At 47.5% G+C, this 18848-nt stretch overlaps 1 protein-coding gene across 1 annotated transcript; it reads right to left on the bottom strand.

Moving 5' to 3' along the window:
* Nucleotides 1–401: 401 nt before the first annotated feature.
* Nucleotides 402–11878, bottom strand: CLEC3A (C-type lectin domain family 3 member A). The gene is made up of 3 exons (XM_044434224.1): nt 11764–11878; nt 9255–9338; nt 402–796 (listed from the first exon to the last, which is right to left on the bottom strand). Exons 1-3 carry the CDS (start codon nt 11876–11878, stop codon nt 402–404), a joined length of 594 nt encoding a protein of 197 aa, XP_044290159.1.
* Nucleotides 11879–18848: the final 6970 nt, after the last annotated feature.

The following is an 18848-nucleotide window of genomic DNA, read 5'->3' as shown; positions in this document are numbered from 1 at the left end:
TTCTCTCTCACACTCTGTTCTGCAGCACAGCATAAATTCTGCCATGGGACTAGTCCGTAATGAATGCTGAGCATTCTGGGATACTGACTAAATTTAAAGAATGGCTCTAGAACAAATGCCACAATATAGTCTATACCAGCTGTTTTATCATTGCCATCAACAACGCCAGCATTGCTCAGAGCAGATCGTGGCTCTTCCTGTGGCACATGGTATTGCTTTGAACACAGCATCCCTTGTAACTGAATGGGAAATGGATTAATAGAGAAAATATCTGTTTCAAGGAAGAGTGTACATGTGTAAGAAGAAATGTGTAGCTTTTTTTTGTTTTGAAATGACAGATTATCCATCAGTATACACTTAAACTCAGTATTCTCACCATGCCTAAGGTTACATGAATGAATTTAAGGGATCAGGAATTCACAAATATATCTTTTGACTGTACGGCAGACTTCATCCACCCACTTTCCATTAGCTGACTGAGAAAACAAGACACAATTTTCACGCTTCCCTCCATTGGGTTGCAGCCGGTCCCAGTTGAAGTAGCTGAGAACCATTCCATTGACATCAACAAATTTCCCCTCATTCACCATGTCAGTGATACCCAGCCAAAAATCGGTGGCACTGGTAGGCAAGCTCTTCTTGCTGTAGTCTCGTAGAGCGTTCGTTTCATCACTGTCCCTGGGGATAGCAAGAGTCCCCCCCTTTGCTATACACTCTTCATTGGCTTCATGGAAATGTTTGGAACTCTCAGATGCCAAGTAACATTTCTTATGGACCTTCATTCCACGAAGACAGACTGTGAATGGAAGGTGATGTGCAAAATGAATAAGCGTCCAAATTAATCTGGAGTCCAATATTACATCACTGGCTAGAATTGCACAAAATTTCCCTGGATTTGGTATTGCCTTTGGTAGAGTTTAGGATCAGTGGGCTTATTTGTTTATTATATTTACACCCCACCCTGACCTGCTTAGCTTCATCTAAGAGTGGTGAAGGACATGTCTGTGGCAATTGCGGCTTGTTTCAAAATATTATGCATGTACATTTAATGCCAGCATAAATATGTTAGTTGTAATAGAAGTGTCAGTGTTATTAGAAAAACAATGTTTAATTTGACAGGTGCGTGGGAAGAACTAAACAGAAAACCTCTGACAGATGCATTGGCTCCTGTGTTGGTGTGAACACATAGAAACATAGAAACAGAGTGAGTCAGAAGGGGTCTCCCGGGCCATCCAGTCTGACCTCCGGCACCAGCCGGCTCCGCTCATGACATGCCCACCATGTGGACGTCCAGCCTATCCTTGAACACCAGCACCGATGGGGCCTCAACGACCTCTTGTGGAAGCCCATTCCACACCCCCAGGGTCCTGACTGTCAGGAAGTGCTTCCTGGCATCCAAATGGAACCTTGGCTCCCTGAGCTTTGCTCCATTGGAGCGTGTCCTGCCTTCCTCTGCAGGGGAGAACAGGTCTCTACCACCTCCGTGTGACACCCCCTCACATACCTGTATGTCGCCAACATGTTCCCTCTGAGTCTCCTCTTCTCCAGGCTGAAGAGACCCAGTTCCCTCAGTCTCACCTCATACCCCATCCCCAGCAAACCAGCCACCAACCTTGTGGCCCTACACTGCACTGACTCCAACCTGGCTATATCCTTTCTGTAATGAGGGGCCCAAAACTGAACACAATACTCCAGTTGCGGGTGCACCAGAGTCGTGTAGAGTGGTAGTAATACCTCTCTTGATCTAGAAGCCACACTTCTGGCTATGCAACCAAGGGTGGCGTTCGCCCTCTTGACCACCGCGTCACACTGCTGACTCATGTTTAGCCTGCAGTCAACCAGCACCCCGAGGTCCCTTTCACAAGTGCTGCTCTCCAGCCACTTGTCACCTAACCTGTACTTATGACACCCATTCCTATGCCCCAAGTGCAAGACCTTGCACTTATCCACATTGAACGCCATCCTGTTGTCTCCTGCCGACTTCCATAGTCTGTCCAGATCCTTTTGGATCTGGAGTACCTGCTCCTCAGTTGTTGCCACTGCTACAGTTTTATTGTCATCTGCGAATTTGATCAGCAGCCTGTTCACCCCTTCTTCCATGTTGTTAATGAAAAGATTAAACAGGATCATCCCCAGGACAGAGCCCTGGGGGACCTCGCTTGTCACTGGCCGCCATCCTGATGATTCCCCGCTAATGGTTACCTTCTGCTTTCGGTCAGTCAACCATGCCCTAATCCACTGTACAGTGCTTTGGTGTATCCCAAAACTCCTCAGTTTCTCCATCAGGATATCATGGGGCACTTTGTCAAAGGCCTTGCTGAAATCCAGGTATACCACATCCACTGCATCCCCTTCATCTAGCCATCTCGAAACCTTGTCATAGAATTCCACAAGGTTTGTCTGGCAGGACCTGTTTTTGCGGAAGCCGTGTTGTGTGGCTGTCAGCCTCCCTTCCCTATCTAGCATCACTAGATCTCTCTCTATTATGAGCCTTTCCATTGTTTTTCCTACAATGGACATAAGGCTAACCGGTCTATAATTCCCCATGACCTTTCTGCTACATTTTTTGAAAATTGGGACCACTGATGCCACCCTCCAGTCCTCTGGAACTTCACCCGTTCTCCACGAGGTCTCAAAAATGGAGGCCAACGGGAGTGAGAGAACCCCTGCCAACTCTCTAAGTACTCTCAGGTGTAACCCGTCAGGGCCTGGCGCCTTTGTAATGTCCAATGCCCTGAGGAGCCCCTCAACTTCAAGGGGGGTGACTCTAACCTGTGCCCCTAAGTCCCCAGCCTCATCTAATCTCCTATGCGGATAGCCCCCATCCTGCTTTGGGGAAAATATCTGTTTCAGAGTCAAAATAGTCAGAGTCAAAATAGTCATTTAGCATCTGTGCCTGTTCCCTCATAGCAGTCACCGGATCTCCTTCCTCCTTATTTAGTGGTCCCACCACTTGTCTCCCCTTCCCCTTCCTATTTCCATGCTGAAAGAAGCCCTTTTTTGTTGCTCTTGATATTCTTGGCAAGTCTCAGCTCGTACAGCCTTAGCCTTGCGAAGAATCCTTCTGCAACGGGCCTCCTCCTCCCGGAATACACTTTTGTCTATTTCCCCCAGTACCCATTTCCTACGGAGGTTCCTCATTCATCTAATCCCTCTAACCACCTCCTTTCCCATCCATGGAGGCACTCTCCTCTGCCTCCCCACCTTACTGACTAGAGGTATCGTCAAGGCTTGCGCCTCCAAAACCTCCCTTTTGAGTGCTATCCACCCCTCCTCAACTCGCTTACCTTCCAGTAACCTATCCCAGGAGACTTTCCCCAGTCTGGCCTTCAGTTGGCTAAAGTTGGCCCTCTTGAAGTCCCAGCTTCTAGTGCTCAACCTGCTGCACGTCCCCAGGCCCCTGATCTCAAAGCAAAGGATGGAGTGATCACTCGCATCCAGAGCTCCCCTAATCTGTACTTCATCTATCAGCTCCTCCCTATTGGTCAAGACCAAGTCAAGGATGTTTCCCCCGCTCATCGCCTCTCAGACCCTCTGTGTGAAAAACCCTCCCTCTATAGCTTCTAGGAAGCGATGTGACCTGGCTGTCACCACCGAGTGAGTCTCCCAAGTAATATCCGGGAGATTGAACTCTCCCATAATTACTGTGTCTCTCCCTCGAGATATCCTTAGAATCTGGCCTGTCAGGACATCATCCAGGGTCTCAAGTTGACCTGGAGGGCAATAACATACCCCCACTGTCCGGTCTCTTTCCCTGTCAAAACCCCTAAGTTTCACCCAGACTGCCTCTACCGAATCCCCATCTGTGCTGCATTCTATCTCACTGCATCCTATCCCTTCCCTGACGTATAAAGCCACGCCCCCACCTCTCTTTCCCTTCCTGTCCTTTCTAAAAAGGTGATACCCTTCTATGTTCACATTCCAGACTTGCCTTTCATCCCACCAAGTTACTGTAATTCCCACCAGGTCATACCCTCCTATTCCCAGGAGAGCTTCAAGCTCTTCCTGCTTATTACCCATGCTCCTAGCATTGGTGTACATGCACCTCAACTCCTTCCCACCACTTCCTTTCCTTGGAGTTCCCAGCCTCCTCCTTCCTCCCATCCTCCCTGATACCTGGCCCCTCTCTGTGGGAGTCCTACAGCTTGTGGCAGTTTAGTGGCAGCTTGTGGCAGTTTAGTGCCATGCGTGCGTTCACATAATGGCAGCCCATTGTGGTAAATTACCATGGTGGACCACTAGCACCCATGATTTTTTCCCTATATGCCCTCCCACCCCTAAGATAGGCAGCAGAGGCCCTCCTCCGGGAACCCTCTTTGAAAAAGTTCCGGAGACACAGTACCCGGAAGAGGGCCTTCTCTGCCGTGGCACCTCGGCTATGGAATGCGCTCCCTAGAGAGGTCCACCTGGCACTGTCATTATATGCTTTTTATTTGACCAATACTTTTTATTTGACCAGGTGAAGACCTTTTTATTTGACCAATACTTTAACATAAAGTAATTTTAATTGTATTAGATTTATTTAATTTATTTTAAATAGGTTAGTTTTATGCTCAGTTGTGGAATAGTTAATTTATTTTATTTAGGATTTGGAATAATGTTGCAAGCCGTCCAGAGACAACAGTGATGGACAGCTTACCAATTTTCTAAATAAATAAATAAATAAATAAATAAATAAATAAATAAATAAATAAGGGTTCGGCCAAATCCATGCCTCTGGCATCTGTGAACTTACTCTAGTGCTTGGCCTGGCCTTGCAAACTGAGCTGAGCCAAGAGGAAGTCCTTGAACATCCACACAGTCCCCGTCGCACAACCAGCAACCTCCCTTGGCTGCAGGATGTGGAAGATGCCATGCATAAGGAACGGCACAGAAAAGTTTTAAATAAACAAATAAGAAGAGTGGCAAGGGCAGGCACCCCAGGCACTGTTCTGGGTGATTCACTTTGGTCCCTGCCAGGGCGGCCAGTGGTGGCCCAGGAAGGAGCACTGTCTGCGCAGTGCAAGGGGCGCAGTTCCTGGAGGGCACCCCTGGATCGCAGGGCATGAGTGCCAGAAACGCAGGCTCAGGACTCCTGAGCCAAGGGGATCCAAAGGACTCCCACCCCAAATGGATTCCTTGCACGTTCCTACCTATGACGAGCCCAGCAGGAAGCCAGTGCTTGGAGTACTGGAGCGGGAACTACTTGTCCCTGCTCAGCCATGAAGCTCTCGGGGTGATTTTGGGCCAGTCACTCATTCTTAGCCTAACTCACCTCCCAGGGTTGCTGTTGTGAGGATAAAATGGAGCTATGGAAGCTGCCATGGGTTCCTTCAAGCAGAAAAAAGTGGGAAATGAATGCGCTGTAGTCATAGTAAGAATAATCCCAGTCACTCTGCTCTGTCCTTCACCTCCTTCCCCCTCCTTCCTCCTAGCAGTTTCCCAGGGGGCACTGCAGGCAGGAGTGAAGCTGTCCTTGACAAGCCAGTTTGGCCCCCAAAGCTGCTGAAGTATCTCTGCCATGCAAGCAAGGCTGCATGGGCAGGGGAGGAGCACACCTTCCTTTTGCCCAGGTCCCCAGGCAGCTCCTCCAAGCAGAGTACCAGCTATGCAGGCAAGAGCTGAGAGCCAGTGATTTGCTCTGCAGCTGCGTGACCTGTTGCCCATCCAGGCGGCCCAGCCCAGGAAGCTTCTCAGGTGTGGGGCGGGGGCAATGGTTCTTGCCATTCGGATGCACAGGGCTGCCTGGAATGCGGCCGTTCTGCTCAGCCGATTCTCCTGCCCCTACCTGAAAGTCAGCCTCTAAGGTAGGGGAGAGCTCAGCTGGGCTGTGGGGCCCCTGCTTGAGGCATCCCTGCTCAGCACTCTTCCCAGGTCCCGCTTCAGAGAAGCTCCAGTTTGAGCAAAAGCCCTTCTACACACCATTGTGCCTTATCATGGGGTTGAACATGGTAACTCACGATGGGCAACACAGCAAATGACTGTGTGTGTGTGAATCATGGTTTGCTAGCTCTGCTGTGTGAGCCCAGGTCAAGTCTGTTTGCTGATATGTGACTGAGGGTCAAACATGACATGGCAGAAGAAGTTAAGAGTCCCCAGCAAACATCAAAAGTCCCCAGCAGAGAGTGTAGTTGTGGTTGTGCATGGGACATTTTATTCTTCCTCCAACTCTGCTCTTTGGATCTAAGGACCTAACTAATGACACATGAACACTTGTTTGAAACACTTCTGCTTTTAATCGGGAGGAAAAGGAGTTGACTGAGCAAGAAGAGAGTAAATGGCAGTCTCCTTTTCAGCCACGGCTGGAAAAGAATAGGGAAGGGTCTCCCCAGCTTTGGGGTATGCAACCAAGAGAAGGCAGTGGCTGTGCCTAGCTCCTCTCTCTTCTCATCTGTTCTGGGCATGACCACCGCATGAGGCATGAGCCCACAGTGTTGTGGGGACACACAGATGTGCCCGTGTGCTCACTCACCCGTTGTCTCCCTCTTTTCCATCTTCTCAGAGGGCGGTTTTTTTGCTTTTGCCTTTGTCTGTAGGAGCTCAGAGCCCACCTGTGCCTTGTTCCCTGGTTCTTGAGCACGTTACTTTTCTTCTAGCCTCTCTCGCTTCACTGACTTCCTGGGAAATGGGTGTTAAGTGATTGGCCATGCCTACCATGGCAGCTGGTTCGTGAGAATACCGAAAATATTTCTCAAGTTGCCAGATGTACCCACTGGCTGCAAATGGCTGTGAATCCTGCTGAAGATGTTCCACTGGCCAGTGATTCTTTCAGCTGTTTTGGTCTGGGAGGTGTGCAGGAGGGGCAGAGGAGTGGCAAGCTAAAAATGACTAAAAATGTTATTTGTACTACTTATGTCTAAATAAGAGCCCCTTCTTCCTCGCCACACTGGTCTTAAAGCATATGGCAGGGAAAAATGGATGTTTGTGCTGACATCACAGTGGGCCAAGTTATCAGGAAATAGGTGTATACCTGGCTTTGCACCAAGGGCAGGCATCTGAAGGCCCTTTCATTACGGAGACCTACAAATGCCAAAGTTGAGTGAGCTGTGCATGAGGTCAACCCAGTCCTTAATAAACAAGGAATCCTAAGGTGCTGTTTGAAATCTTCTCTGAACATCCTGCACATTCCTGGATTTTATCCCAAGAACCAATGGAACCATATTAACTGTGCATCCCCTCCCCACCTTATCAAACTCTCATTGAATATGTGGAGGGGAGGAACACCAAAGACGGACGGCATGCAGCAGGCGAGGTCAAGCATTTCGGGGCACAAACTACTTGCCCCTGGGCGGAGGCACAGAAGCCTCTGCCTTGGGGGCTCAGGTGCGTCCTGCCCCGGGGACAAAGCACACTCCTAGACCCTGCCTTGTGCTGGGCATTTTCTCCAGGTGCAGCCATCTGGATTTAGGGCTGGGGAGAGGGAGGGAAGGAGGCTGGACATGGATAGGAATTGGTGGAATTCTGCATCTCCAGTCCCCTCTCCTCCGCATCCCCAGGCAAGCCCCTTTTCACCCCAGAAAACCCAGTTGTGATGCCGGGGAGCGGGATGCAGGCACCGTGGTTCTTTCCACCCTGGTTATGAGGAGGTGGGGCAGGGCAGGGGCAAGTCTGAGCACTGACTGAGGTTGGAGGAAGGATTGTGAAGCCTCCCATGGCCACCCAGATGATGGTGGGGCACTGTAGGATTGCACCCAGAATGGCCTAGAGATTTTAATGGAAGCGGTTGGACTTAGTATATCCGAAGTCCAATTGCATGAAGGGCCAGTGTAGTTCAGTGGTGAAGAGTGCAGGACTGGGTGTCCTGGAGTTCTTAGTCCTGGTCTCCAGTCAGCTGTGGCGCCAACTGGGTGAGCTTGGGCCACTCACAGACTCAGCTCAAACTACCTCTCAGGGTTGTTGTTGTGAGGATAAGATTGGGAGGTGGATGAGAATTATGTAAGCTGCCTTGAGTTCCTTGGGAGGAAGAAAGGTGAGACACAAATATAGTAAATAAATAAAGAGGCTTTTTAAATCCAGGAAGAGGCTCTAGGTTGCGTTGTGAACTCTTAGTTATTTGTGGTTAAAAGCCCATATGCAAAAGCAGGAGTTCATGTTTAATAAACCATGGTTTGTTAGTGCAGTTGGGGTGCTCATCATGGGTTGCTTAATAAACCCACTAAGATATCTCCCTCCCTCCCTCCCTCCCTCCCAGCTACAGTCTTCTTAAGAAAAGTAGCTGTTGGTGGCCCCAGTTTTTTGGGGGGTGGGAAGGGATTAAAACTTTTCTTACCATGCTACTTTCAATTTGAAAATCATCCAACTCCCTCCCTCCCCACACACATTCAAATGCAGGGAATTTTTGTGGAAAAATGGCACCAGAAAGAGGATTAGCACCTCTCTCTGTTGCCAGAGTCTAGCTCTAGTTGAGGGCCCCACATGGCTCGCTCTCTGTGTGCCTTTAAAGAAAATGTTTAGTGATGGGCATATTGGGTACTTCAGTCTGACTATACCCTGTAATATCAGAGACAAGTGGAATCTAGGAATTGGATCAATTTGGGGGAATAGGGTAAAACAAACAAGCAAGCAGTCTATATTGTATTAATAAACATTACAAATTCCCTTTAATATAACCACACAAGGTGCCATTTGTAGTTAAGGAATCAAAACTTCTGCCTGTATCATACAGTTCTGGGGTTGTTAATCGCTCATATCTAATTTGGTGGTTAGATCTTTGGTTCACATTTGCCAGATAATATACTCAGGGCTTTCCTGTTCTTGGCTTTTCCTAACTTGAGTTTCACACACGCATCTTTCAGGCAGACACCCTCTCCTTCCTCCTCCTTTTCTCTGTGGCTTTGCCTCCATCTGCACTCCCTCCAAGTGGATTTTCTTTTTGACTCATCACAGAGCCTAAGCATGGAAATGAATCTGAAAACTGCAAAACAACCCAATTCCCAAACAAACTGAGAAATGACCTGTCATACCGATACTCTATTTTTTCTACAGCCAATGGGAATGGCAGAAATATGCCACTTCCTCCACCCAATTTAACTTTATTCAGTTCTGTTAGCTTTGACTAAATAAGGCTGTGACTAAATCCAGTAATCAACATAACCATAGAAAAAAAAATCTATCCTGTCTTTCTATACCTTTAAAATAAACAAAAACCCACAGAACTTTAAAAAAAGTAATCCTCTTGTTTGGCAGTGCATTGGCACACCCTTCCACACACATCTCTAATATCTTTTTCCTGCAGCAAAAGACTAGTGCATTGTTGTATCTGTAAATGGCATTACCTGTTTGTAGTGCTTGCATTTCTTTCAGGGAATTTACTTCTTGCCAAAGCTTGTTTATTTGACTCCTTAGGTCTCCATCTTTCTCTTAAGTAAGTAAACATTTGTATTTATTAATAATTTTATGTACATTAAAACATTTAAATTAAGCTACAGAGTGCATTAGAGGGCAGAAACACTACCAGTACCATCCTATAGCTGCCTAAATAAAAGTAAGTTCCATTGATTTCCCAGCAGTACATGTTTGCAGCCCAAGGGTGAACATCTGGCATGGATTCAAATGGGGTTCATGTTCAGTCCCTCATTCCAGGAAATTCTGGGGCTTGTAGTTCTGTCTCTGTGTGCTAAAGAGTGAACTGGATTCCACAGTGCCTTCAGGTAGCAACTTTCAGGATTGCTCAGTGGAGACAAATGAAGAAAACCTTTCATGAGAAGGAGGCCAGAGCACTGCCAGGGCATTTCATAGCCCATCAGAGCTGGCCTCCTTTCCACCCCACCCTGCCCCACCACCAAACACCCTTTTCATCTCTGTCCCAAGGTCAGGCTTATGAGCTAGGATGTGCCACCAAAGCAGTTCTGTCCATGTGGCTGTGAATGGGGTGGAAATGCAGCTCCACAGCTCTGAGGCTGGATCTCTTCCATGACCCAGAGCTGGAAATCCAAGCAATAATATGGCCCTCTCTGTCCATTTGCTTTGAGACGGCAAATGGAATGAAACCCAAACAGAGTAAACATGAGCAAAGGAACCCTAACCCTCACCCCCTTCCCTGGCTGTGAACCACAAGAGTGGCTGTCCACCCATGTGATCTGGGACTACAGCACATTCTCCAGTGCAGCAGGTGTGGGCTGCCATGAGTGCTGGCGATGGCACCAGTAGCCATCTGTGAAATTCACATGGTACTTTCAATCGCAGTCTGTTAGAGAGGGGCTAATTCTTCCCAGTTCTGAGTGTCCAGATTCCCATGCAACCAGTGCTCTTTGGTACAGACCACAGGGGTTGGGCAGAGCACGCATCACAGGTGTGAGAACTAACCAGGCCACCTATTCATGAATAAACCTTTTATTTTATGCATGACCCAGAGGGTTTCGGCTCCTGGACACTATGGGAATGCAATAAGCAAGCAATGCCCCACTCTGGATGCTACTGGTGGAGTATGGGAACAGATCATATAAACATGACTATCATGCCCCAAAGTTAGCGTGAGAATTTTACAATTTTACTTTTTCTGGAATTGGTTGCCTTTCCTGCAGTACTCTCAGGGCATGGTCTAACATGGGGTGGGGAGCCTTAGGTCTCCGCCAGATCTCTGGGACCATGGAGGGAGCACCTTCAAGGGGGCCACCTACTCCAGAGGTCTACCTCAGGAGCTCTTGCAGAAGAGCATTCAGTGCGGCAGCACCCACCCCCTGGCTTGCTTTCCATGAGCACCCACAGTTTTGGCATTCAGGGTGCAATCCAGCGAGGATGCTGGAAGCACCCCAAATGCAGTGGATTGTGGCATCCTGTGTGGAGAGGGAGGAGTGTGGAGGCAGAGGTCACCTCTGCGTTCCTTCTGCTCTGCAAAGCAGCTGGGCAGATGACTGGGGGGGGGGGCACCAAGGCATGCTGTGCCTCAGCAGGGCAGGTCTCTCTGCCGCAGGAGAGCTTTTGCAATCATGGGCAGGCAGGCAGTGTGGTTCTTTCCATGCTGGCTGTGGGGTGGGGGTGAGGTAGGGATCCACGCAGCATCTCCAGACTCAGAGGTGAGGATCTATCCTATGGCCATTTTGGTGCTGCCCAGTAGCCACTGGGTAGCTCTGTCTGATGTCTCCTTAGACCTTGCCTTTCATGCAGGCTTTCGCTGTAGTGTAACCCAGCCAGCAATGGCTTTTAACATGCAGCGGTGTGTGTGGTTCTACTGTTGATTATTTGCGGTTGCATCAGAGTGCTACTGTGTGGTTCCATCGTAGTAATTGTGCTGTTCTTATATTTATGATAGTTCATCTGCCTTTGCATTTTAGGTTTACCACTTCTATACTTTGTGGAAAGCAGGGTATGCATCTGAAATAAAGGGATCGGTGGCATTCCAAGTGTTCTTGGATTCCAACTCCCATCAAGCCAACCAGCATGCCCAATGTTCAGGGATGATGGGTGCTGCAGTTGGACAACATGTGGAGGACCACGACTTCCCTGTCCCTGCCACCAGAGCACGCAATGACAGAGCAACCTGGGTGGACTGGAGCATGCCTGCTTTGCATCAGCCAAACCAGTCTGGGCTTGATCAATGCCTGGGAACTCTCGTGTAGTCCAATTTCCAATTTGTGTCCCATGTTGGAAGAAAGCTGGTCTAGGAATTTAATTAATACATACATAAATAAATAAAATTATCCAAATCAGAGGAACAAATACAGCCCCAAATGATAATAAGCAAGCTTGGCACAGAAGCACTCGACACTCTAGTAAGCATCATTCAGACAGCATTCTGTGAGTCTTCTCCCCTCTTGGTGGCACATCCCCTTGGCTTATCCTTACCTTTTACCCGCCGTTTGCTGTGTTTCCTGGCTTTGGAATGGGAACCCTGGCCAGTTGTCTGATCCAGCAAGAGTATGGTAACAAGGAGGAAAACCAGAAATCCTCTTCGTGCCATATCTTTCTTCAGACTGCAAGTAAGGGTCTTCAGCAAGAGCCCATTAGCAGTTCAGGGAGCCAGCAACGCAGCAGAGCTGGCTGTGTTTGGTTTTATAAGCGTGCGGTGAGAGACTTGGCAGTGCTCCTTGTTTATGAAATGCGCAAAAACTTTAGCTGGCTTCATCATAAGGTGCTCTCTTGTTCTCAGGCCTGCCCTGTACCAGACTGGCATTTCCTGTCAGTTCTGACCAGTTGAGCATATTGTGTTGGCAATCCAGAGCTAAACATGTTTATTCAGAAGAAATTCCCACAGAGTCCAGGGCTGATAAGTCTGCTCAGGATGAAAGCTTTTACAAGATAGAACCAGTGTATGGATTTTACAATTACAAATGCCATTTACCTATATTAGTAACATTATATGCTGAGGTAACATTTTAGGCTTTTAGACTATGCTCTCAGAGGATGCGCATACTTGGTTTTAACAGCAAGAACTGAAAACAGTTTCCTGAACGTGTGAGGGCGGCTTATTTTATATTGTCATTTCTTGTATTTTAATTCTATGTTGTGAGCCGCTTCAGCAAATGGGGCGGCATAGAAATGTTTTAATAAATAAATAAATAAATAAATAAATAAATAAATAAATAAATAAAATGTTCTCTATTGGACAAGACAATTTCACTTGAGCAGGGGTATGAGATAGTAAAAGAGCCTATACTGAAGAGTTTATAAACTCTGAGCATTTATGCTGAAGAGAATGGACTATAAAACCTGCAATTAATAAATTAACACCATCACCTTCAATTACTTGTTATGCAGTAGGAGTTGGGGAATCTGGTGCCTCCAGGACTAACTACGGACTACAGACCCATGGACCACAACATTCCATCATCCATTCTAGCCCGTGCATGTTCAACAACATCTGGAAGATAAACAGGTTACCCACAATGAAATACTGCCCAGAGTCGGTGAGTGTACTCTTCCAAGCATTATGTCCTGTCTGTGAATAGTCTGTGATTTACTTAGTGTATCACTGCAGCAAGCTTTGGGGTATCTAACACATCATTCACATGGATGTGTGCTGCTTCTGGTTTATGCAGACAACTTCTGATCACTGAGATCGAAGGTTTGAGCATGACTTCCTTAACTAGAATGTTTCTGGATCACTGGGGCTAAGCAACCCAACTTTTCAGGTTTGGGTGCCATGCTGCAGAACCTCTAATTGGGTGGATCAGAAGTTGTTTTGAAAAACGGTAGTGGCTTGCACACAGAGCACATCCTGGCAAAACACAGGCTAATTAAGTATTTTCCTCTTGCTGGGATTAATTTCTCAAGACTTGTTTCTTTTATATACTGTTTCACTCCATCTTCTGAGGTTGGTATTTTTTATATAAATTTGAAAAAAAACCCTAGTAAATTGATCATGGATTTCCTTTTGAATGTATGTTATCCCATTGTCTTTTTTCACCCCTCTTATAGATCTTACACTCATACAAGTCAGGTATAGATCAGTTCAAAAGTGACCAAAAGGAGAATGAGAGTGTGATTCCCTGGCTCAAACATCTGGCAACTCCCACAGATAATGGCAATGAAGGAAGGGGGACAGTTCTCTCCCATTGCACCAAAGTTTCAGCTGCATCAAGGTCAGTTTCCAGTGTCCATAATTCTTAGTTTCTTAAATAAAGATATCAGACAGCTTTGCTACAGTTAGAGTCTTATCAATGTTCAAACAGAACATCAAGAAAGTGTCCATTTCAAAGTCCTTTCCAAGTACATAAACAGAAATGCCTTAGGAATCTGAGTTACAGCCAAAATCTAAGCCTCAAGTCTGACCTTTTTGAAAACCACAATTGTCCTTCATCACAATTTAGAAGCCACAAAATGAACACAGAAACATCCCCAACTCTAATATTCTCAGTTGTGTCAAGGTCAGTTTTCATGGTTCACAATTCTTAAGCAGAAACATCAGACAGCTTTACAGCTGTTAAGATACAGTTAGAGTTCAGATAAAACATCATTAATCATCAAGAAATCATCTGTTTCAGGGTCCTTTTGAAATATGCAATCAAAAATGCCCTAAGAGTCTAAGTTGCAGCAAGTTAAAGTATTACTTCCTTGGCACAAAAAATAAATAAAGAGGAATAAAACAAAGAAGAAAAGAGAAGAAAAGAGAAAGGGGAAAAAGTATATATGGGGGCAATCAATTCTATAACATGTTTCAGTTTACCTTATCTAGCCATCTCACTGTAATCAGAACTATAGACTGAAAGTCTTCAAGGCCACCTGCAATTTAGAGAGGTAAAGACCCTCTCAAAGACAATTTATAAATGTCTAAATGAGATAAGGTTTGGAGCAACAAAGATCACTGTGACTTCAAGTTGCCATTCCTCCAGCAGTCCCTTTCCAGCACTCCTGAAAGGCCTGTCCCCACCCCGGTCTTGGACTCTTTTCATACATAGCAACAAGCCATGCTGGAAACCATTCAGCATCCATGGTAAAATGTGGCACATTTGCTTTGCAGATGGAAAAATAACAGTCTACTGTAAGGTTTGCATGTTTCACCATGGCTCGTTGCCGTGTTTGACCCCAGTTAGAAACTCCTGTGCAGTTTCCACATCCCTGAGAGCAGGTCTGGCAGCAAAAGTGGCTGTGGCCGCAGCTGGCACTCCAGACCCCATTTTTGGCTGCCCTGTTCTGCCTAGCAACTGCTGAGGTGCAGTAGCCATGCTCTGATCAGAGGCTTCATGCTCGCCATCTCCCTTGCTGGCATGTGGCTTTCCAGTGCCCAGCTGCAGCAACGGGACCTCTTCAGTAGCAGGGTGTTCCACCATGGCATCTTCAGCAGCAGTGATCGGAGAGATAGCTGTGCTTGGTGCTCCTGCCATGCTGCTATGGCACTGTGAATTGGCACCACCCATGTGCCCTGCAGGAGTCAGTGGGCTCATGCAGAGGCTGCCCTGCACACGAGGAGCACCTGAGCAATATGCCGACCTTCCCTAACAGACCAAGAGCCCATGTCTCCCATCCTCTGAGTGCTCATAAGCTCTGCTTGCCCCCACCCCATCCTGGCAGCCTTTCAGCAAAGTTTCCTGGGCATATACCCAGATGTGTAGCCTTAGGAAAGCCCGCCCAGGAGGACTACCCCCTCCGTCCCTGGTGCCGGTGCCCACAATGATGCCTCCCGTGTGCCTGGCTGCAGGGGGGCTCCCCTGGCTGCATGGGCAAATCCTGCACACAGAGGATGGGCATGTACAGAGGTGCAGCGAGGGAGAAGTGGTGGGTGTGCTTGTGCACGGGCACAGCACGTGGCTGCAGCACCTGGGAGCAATAGTGCTACTCTAGCAGCAGACGACTGCCTTGCTGATCCACCCCAGAATAAAAATGGCAGGAGCAGCAGGTGGAGTAGGCAGGAGAGGTGCACTCTGGGATTGATCACCATTCATGGGGGCTGATGGGATACTTGCCACCATTTGGAGGGAAGGTGAGGAAGCATGGAAAACCATGCATGAAAACCACTGGAACATCTGAACTCAGGACACAAGGGAAGAGACCATGCTGCGCGGTGACCGCACAGCATTGTTCAGTGGTATGTGAGAACACACCTTCTGCCCCTATCCCTGCCTTTCTTTGTGTGTGGTGTTGCTTATCCCAAAATAACACATGGTGCCTCCAAGCTGCAAGGTCCCCATTTCCTGAAAGCAGAGCAGTGAGAAACTTACTGGAATGAATAAAAGCAAGAAATGAGATTTATTTAATGTGGGAATGAGAAGCAAGCAAAAGGTACTCTTGAAAGGAAGGGATCTTGTAACTGACGTCTCCAAACAGTAAAATGTGCTCCTCTTATGTACCACAGGCAATACTGGATGTCTCATATCAGCTTAACTCTGGCACTGCATGTGGGTGGCGGGGAGGGGGAGACTTAGTGTTCTGCAGCCCTATTTTGTGTTTGTATGTTAAGACAAAGAGGCTGAGATGGGACTATCAGCTTTTGGGATTTGTTCATGAGAGACACCCAGAGCTGATGCCAAGGATGATATTGTAGGGTGCTGCCAACCTAGGCAATCAAAACAAACAAAAAAGTTAGCATGGATGCTCCTTAAAGGATCATGAAGAGCTTTGAACGTTGCCCCTGGATCACTCCCACTGTGCAAATGATGTCAGATCTCCAAAACTGGAATTCTGAAATTAGTGAAGCAATCTTTTCCATTCTTAAAGCTGAATACAGTGGTGGATTCTGACTGAATGCTGCCAAACATCTCACTTTGCTCTTTGAAATGTGGTCCTGGGGGACTTCAATTTCCATGCCAAGGCCGTTCTGACCATGACAACAGTGGGGCTGTCTCAACATGTCACTGGCCCAACCCATGGAAAAGGCTACACTCTAGATAGACCTGATTTTCTCAACGAGGCAGGAAGATGGTGGTCTGGAAGTGAGGGATTTGACCTTAATCCCTTTGTCATGGTCAGATCACCTCTTTGTGAGGTTTGAACTCAGGGCCAATTTCTCCCTCTGTGAGAGTGAGGACCCTATTAAGATGGTCCACCCTTGGAGACTTATGGATCCTGATGGATTCCTGTGGATGCTGGGGGATTTCCTGGCTGATAAGCTGGCACTCCTGTCGATACCTGGAATGGGGAAATTACCAGGGCAATCAACACGATTGCTCCTAAGCATCACCTCCCACTTGCAGAGCCTACTCGGCACCATGGTACACACCTGAGCTGCAGGTGATGAAACAGGCAAGGAGCCGACTAGAGCGCAGGTGGAGGAAATCCCAAGACAAATCTGATCCAGCACATCTTGGAGCTCATTACTGAGCCTATGCTTTGGTGGTGAGGGTGGTAAAGAAGGAATTCTTCTCTGCTTCCATTGCATCCTCACAGTGCTGTCCAGCTGAGCTTTTTCAAGTGGTACAGGGCTTTTTACGATCAGATCCCGAAAAGGATCCAATTGTACCATCCATAGCTCACTGTGATGACTTTGCCCAGCACTTTAAGGATAAAATCGCTCAAATTGGCCACGAGCTGGATTCCACAGTTGTTGAGATTCTAGAGTGTCCGTCTGGACCATCTTTGTTGGATGAGTTTCAGTTGTTGCAGCCTGAGGATATGGACAAGGTGCTTGGACTGGTATGCCCTACCACCTGCTTATTCGACACTTGTCCCTTGCGGCTGCTCATCAGAGCTAAGGATGGGATATGTACCTGTGTCTGGGAGGTTATCAATGCTTCTCTGAGGGAGGGTTGGGTCCCTGCCCCTTTGAAAGAGGTGGTGATCAGGCCTGTCCTGAAGAGAGCATCACTGGACCCAGAGATAGCCACCAATTATAGACCGGTGGCTAATATCCTGTTCTTGGGCAAGGTGCTCAAGCGGGTGGTAGCCAGACAACTCCAGGCACTCTTGCAGGAAATGGACCATCTTGACCCATTTCGATCTGGCTTCAAACCTGGCTATGGAACAGAAACTGACTTGTATTATGACCTGTGCAGGGAGAGGGACAAGGGGAGTTGGTTCTCCTGGACCTCTCAGCAGCTTTTGATACCACCAGCCATGGTATCCTTCTGGACAGGCTGACTGGGTTAGGAGTTGGAGGTGCTGCTTTCAACTGGAGGTTTGGGCCGCAGAATCACCGCTATGTTGATGACACTCAGCTCTACCTCTCTTTTACATCTAGTCCAAGTGAGGCAGTGGCCATCCTTAACCAGTGTCTGGTCAGGGTAATGGGTTGGATGAGGGCCAATAAACTGAGGCTCAGTCCAGATAAGATGGAGGTCCTTTTGGTGGGTGGTTTGGGCTTTCAGGCAAGTGATTTTGGCCCTGTCCTGGATGGGGATGCACTCCCTCTAAAGGACAGGGTCTGCAGCTTGGGAGTGCTCCTTGTCCCAGATCTGTCCCTCAGAGGCCCAGGTGACAGTGGTGGTGAGGAACACTTTCCTTCAGCTTCAGCTGATCCATCCCCTGTGCCCTTACCTATATGAGCACTGCCTGGCTACAGTGACACATGCTCTGGTAACTTCCCGGTTGGATTATTATAACACACTCTACGTGGGGCTGCCCTTGAAAACAGTCCCGATACTTCAATTGGTCCAAAACAGAGCTGCCAGATTGCTGACGGGGACCGGTTGTGATTCTCATGTAACACCAGTCCTCTACCAGCTTCACTGGCTTCTGATTGAAGTCCAGGCTCAGAGAGGTTCTCCTGGCACTGATGTTCTATTCCTTTCGGTGCCAGGTGAAAAGCTTTTTATTAGCCCGCTATTTTAGGGAGTAGGAATTTTAATTGACTTTTAACATCCACAGTCGCACTTTGTTTTTGCTTCTGATCTTGATCTTGACTTGTTTCTTGTTGGTAATATACTTCTGTTGATATTATGCACATTGTTAATTGTAAATTGCTGTCTTGTTTATTGTTTGTTTTGGTTTTATAAGCCATCCTGAGGTGATTTCCACATAGGATGGGATATAAATATTTTAATTAAATTAAAATTAAGTTAAAGATAATTAATAAAGATGTTGAAGAGGACTGATCCATGACTGAGCCCTGTGGTACCCCACCTTTGGACCTCCCCCTTGGCCAGCCCCATTAAAATTCTACGAATGGCATTAGATACTTGCACAGTGAAGGCTTCATCTGGAAGCACCCTTATGTATTTGCAGCAAGAGCAAAGGTAGGATTGGAATTTCTTCTATTTTGCCAACAGTGGCTCCCTGGCTTTTCTAGTCAGAGTCAGTCATGCAACTACAATTTCTCAGACGAGGGTAAGATACCTGGTGGTATTGTAGGACCATCCAGGCAGGCTCCATCAGTTCTCTGGCTCCATTAATCCTCTTCCTTCCATGCTTCCCTCCCTTGCAAACCCAAAAAATTGCCAAGTGCCGGCAAGCGACTGAAGCAGCTAAGAACATGTATCTTCACCTCCTGCTGCATCACACCCCCACCATCTACCCACCCCACACTCCAAAGATTTGGAAACGTTGCTCCTTGGGGAGCC

Source organism: Varanus komodoensis, unplaced genomic scaffold, assembly GCF_004798865.1.
Source record: "Varanus komodoensis strain SLA01 unplaced genomic scaffold, ASM479886v1 scaffold27, whole genome shotgun sequence".
NCBI classification, from domain to species: domain Eukaryota; kingdom Metazoa; phylum Chordata; class Lepidosauria; order Squamata; family Varanidae; genus Varanus; species Varanus komodoensis.
The sequence above is the reverse complement of the archived record's forward strand: the minus strand, read 5'-3'. Positions and strand labels throughout refer to the sequence as shown.

Excerpts from the sequence above, each read along its gene's own strand:
- CLEC3A (XM_044434224.1), bottom strand. The coding sequence starts at position 11,878 with ATGGCACGAAGAGGATTTCTGGTTTTCCTCCTTGTTACCATACTCTTG. Across the intron at positions 9,339-11,763 it reads CAGCAAACGGCGGGTAAAAG|AGAAAGATGGAGACCTAAGG; the intron begins GTAAGGATAAGC and ends TACTTACTTAAG. Across the intron at positions 797-9,254 it reads AATGCAAGCACTACAAACAG|TCTGTCTTCGTGGAATGAAG; the intron begins GTAATGCCATTT and ends TTCCATTCACAG.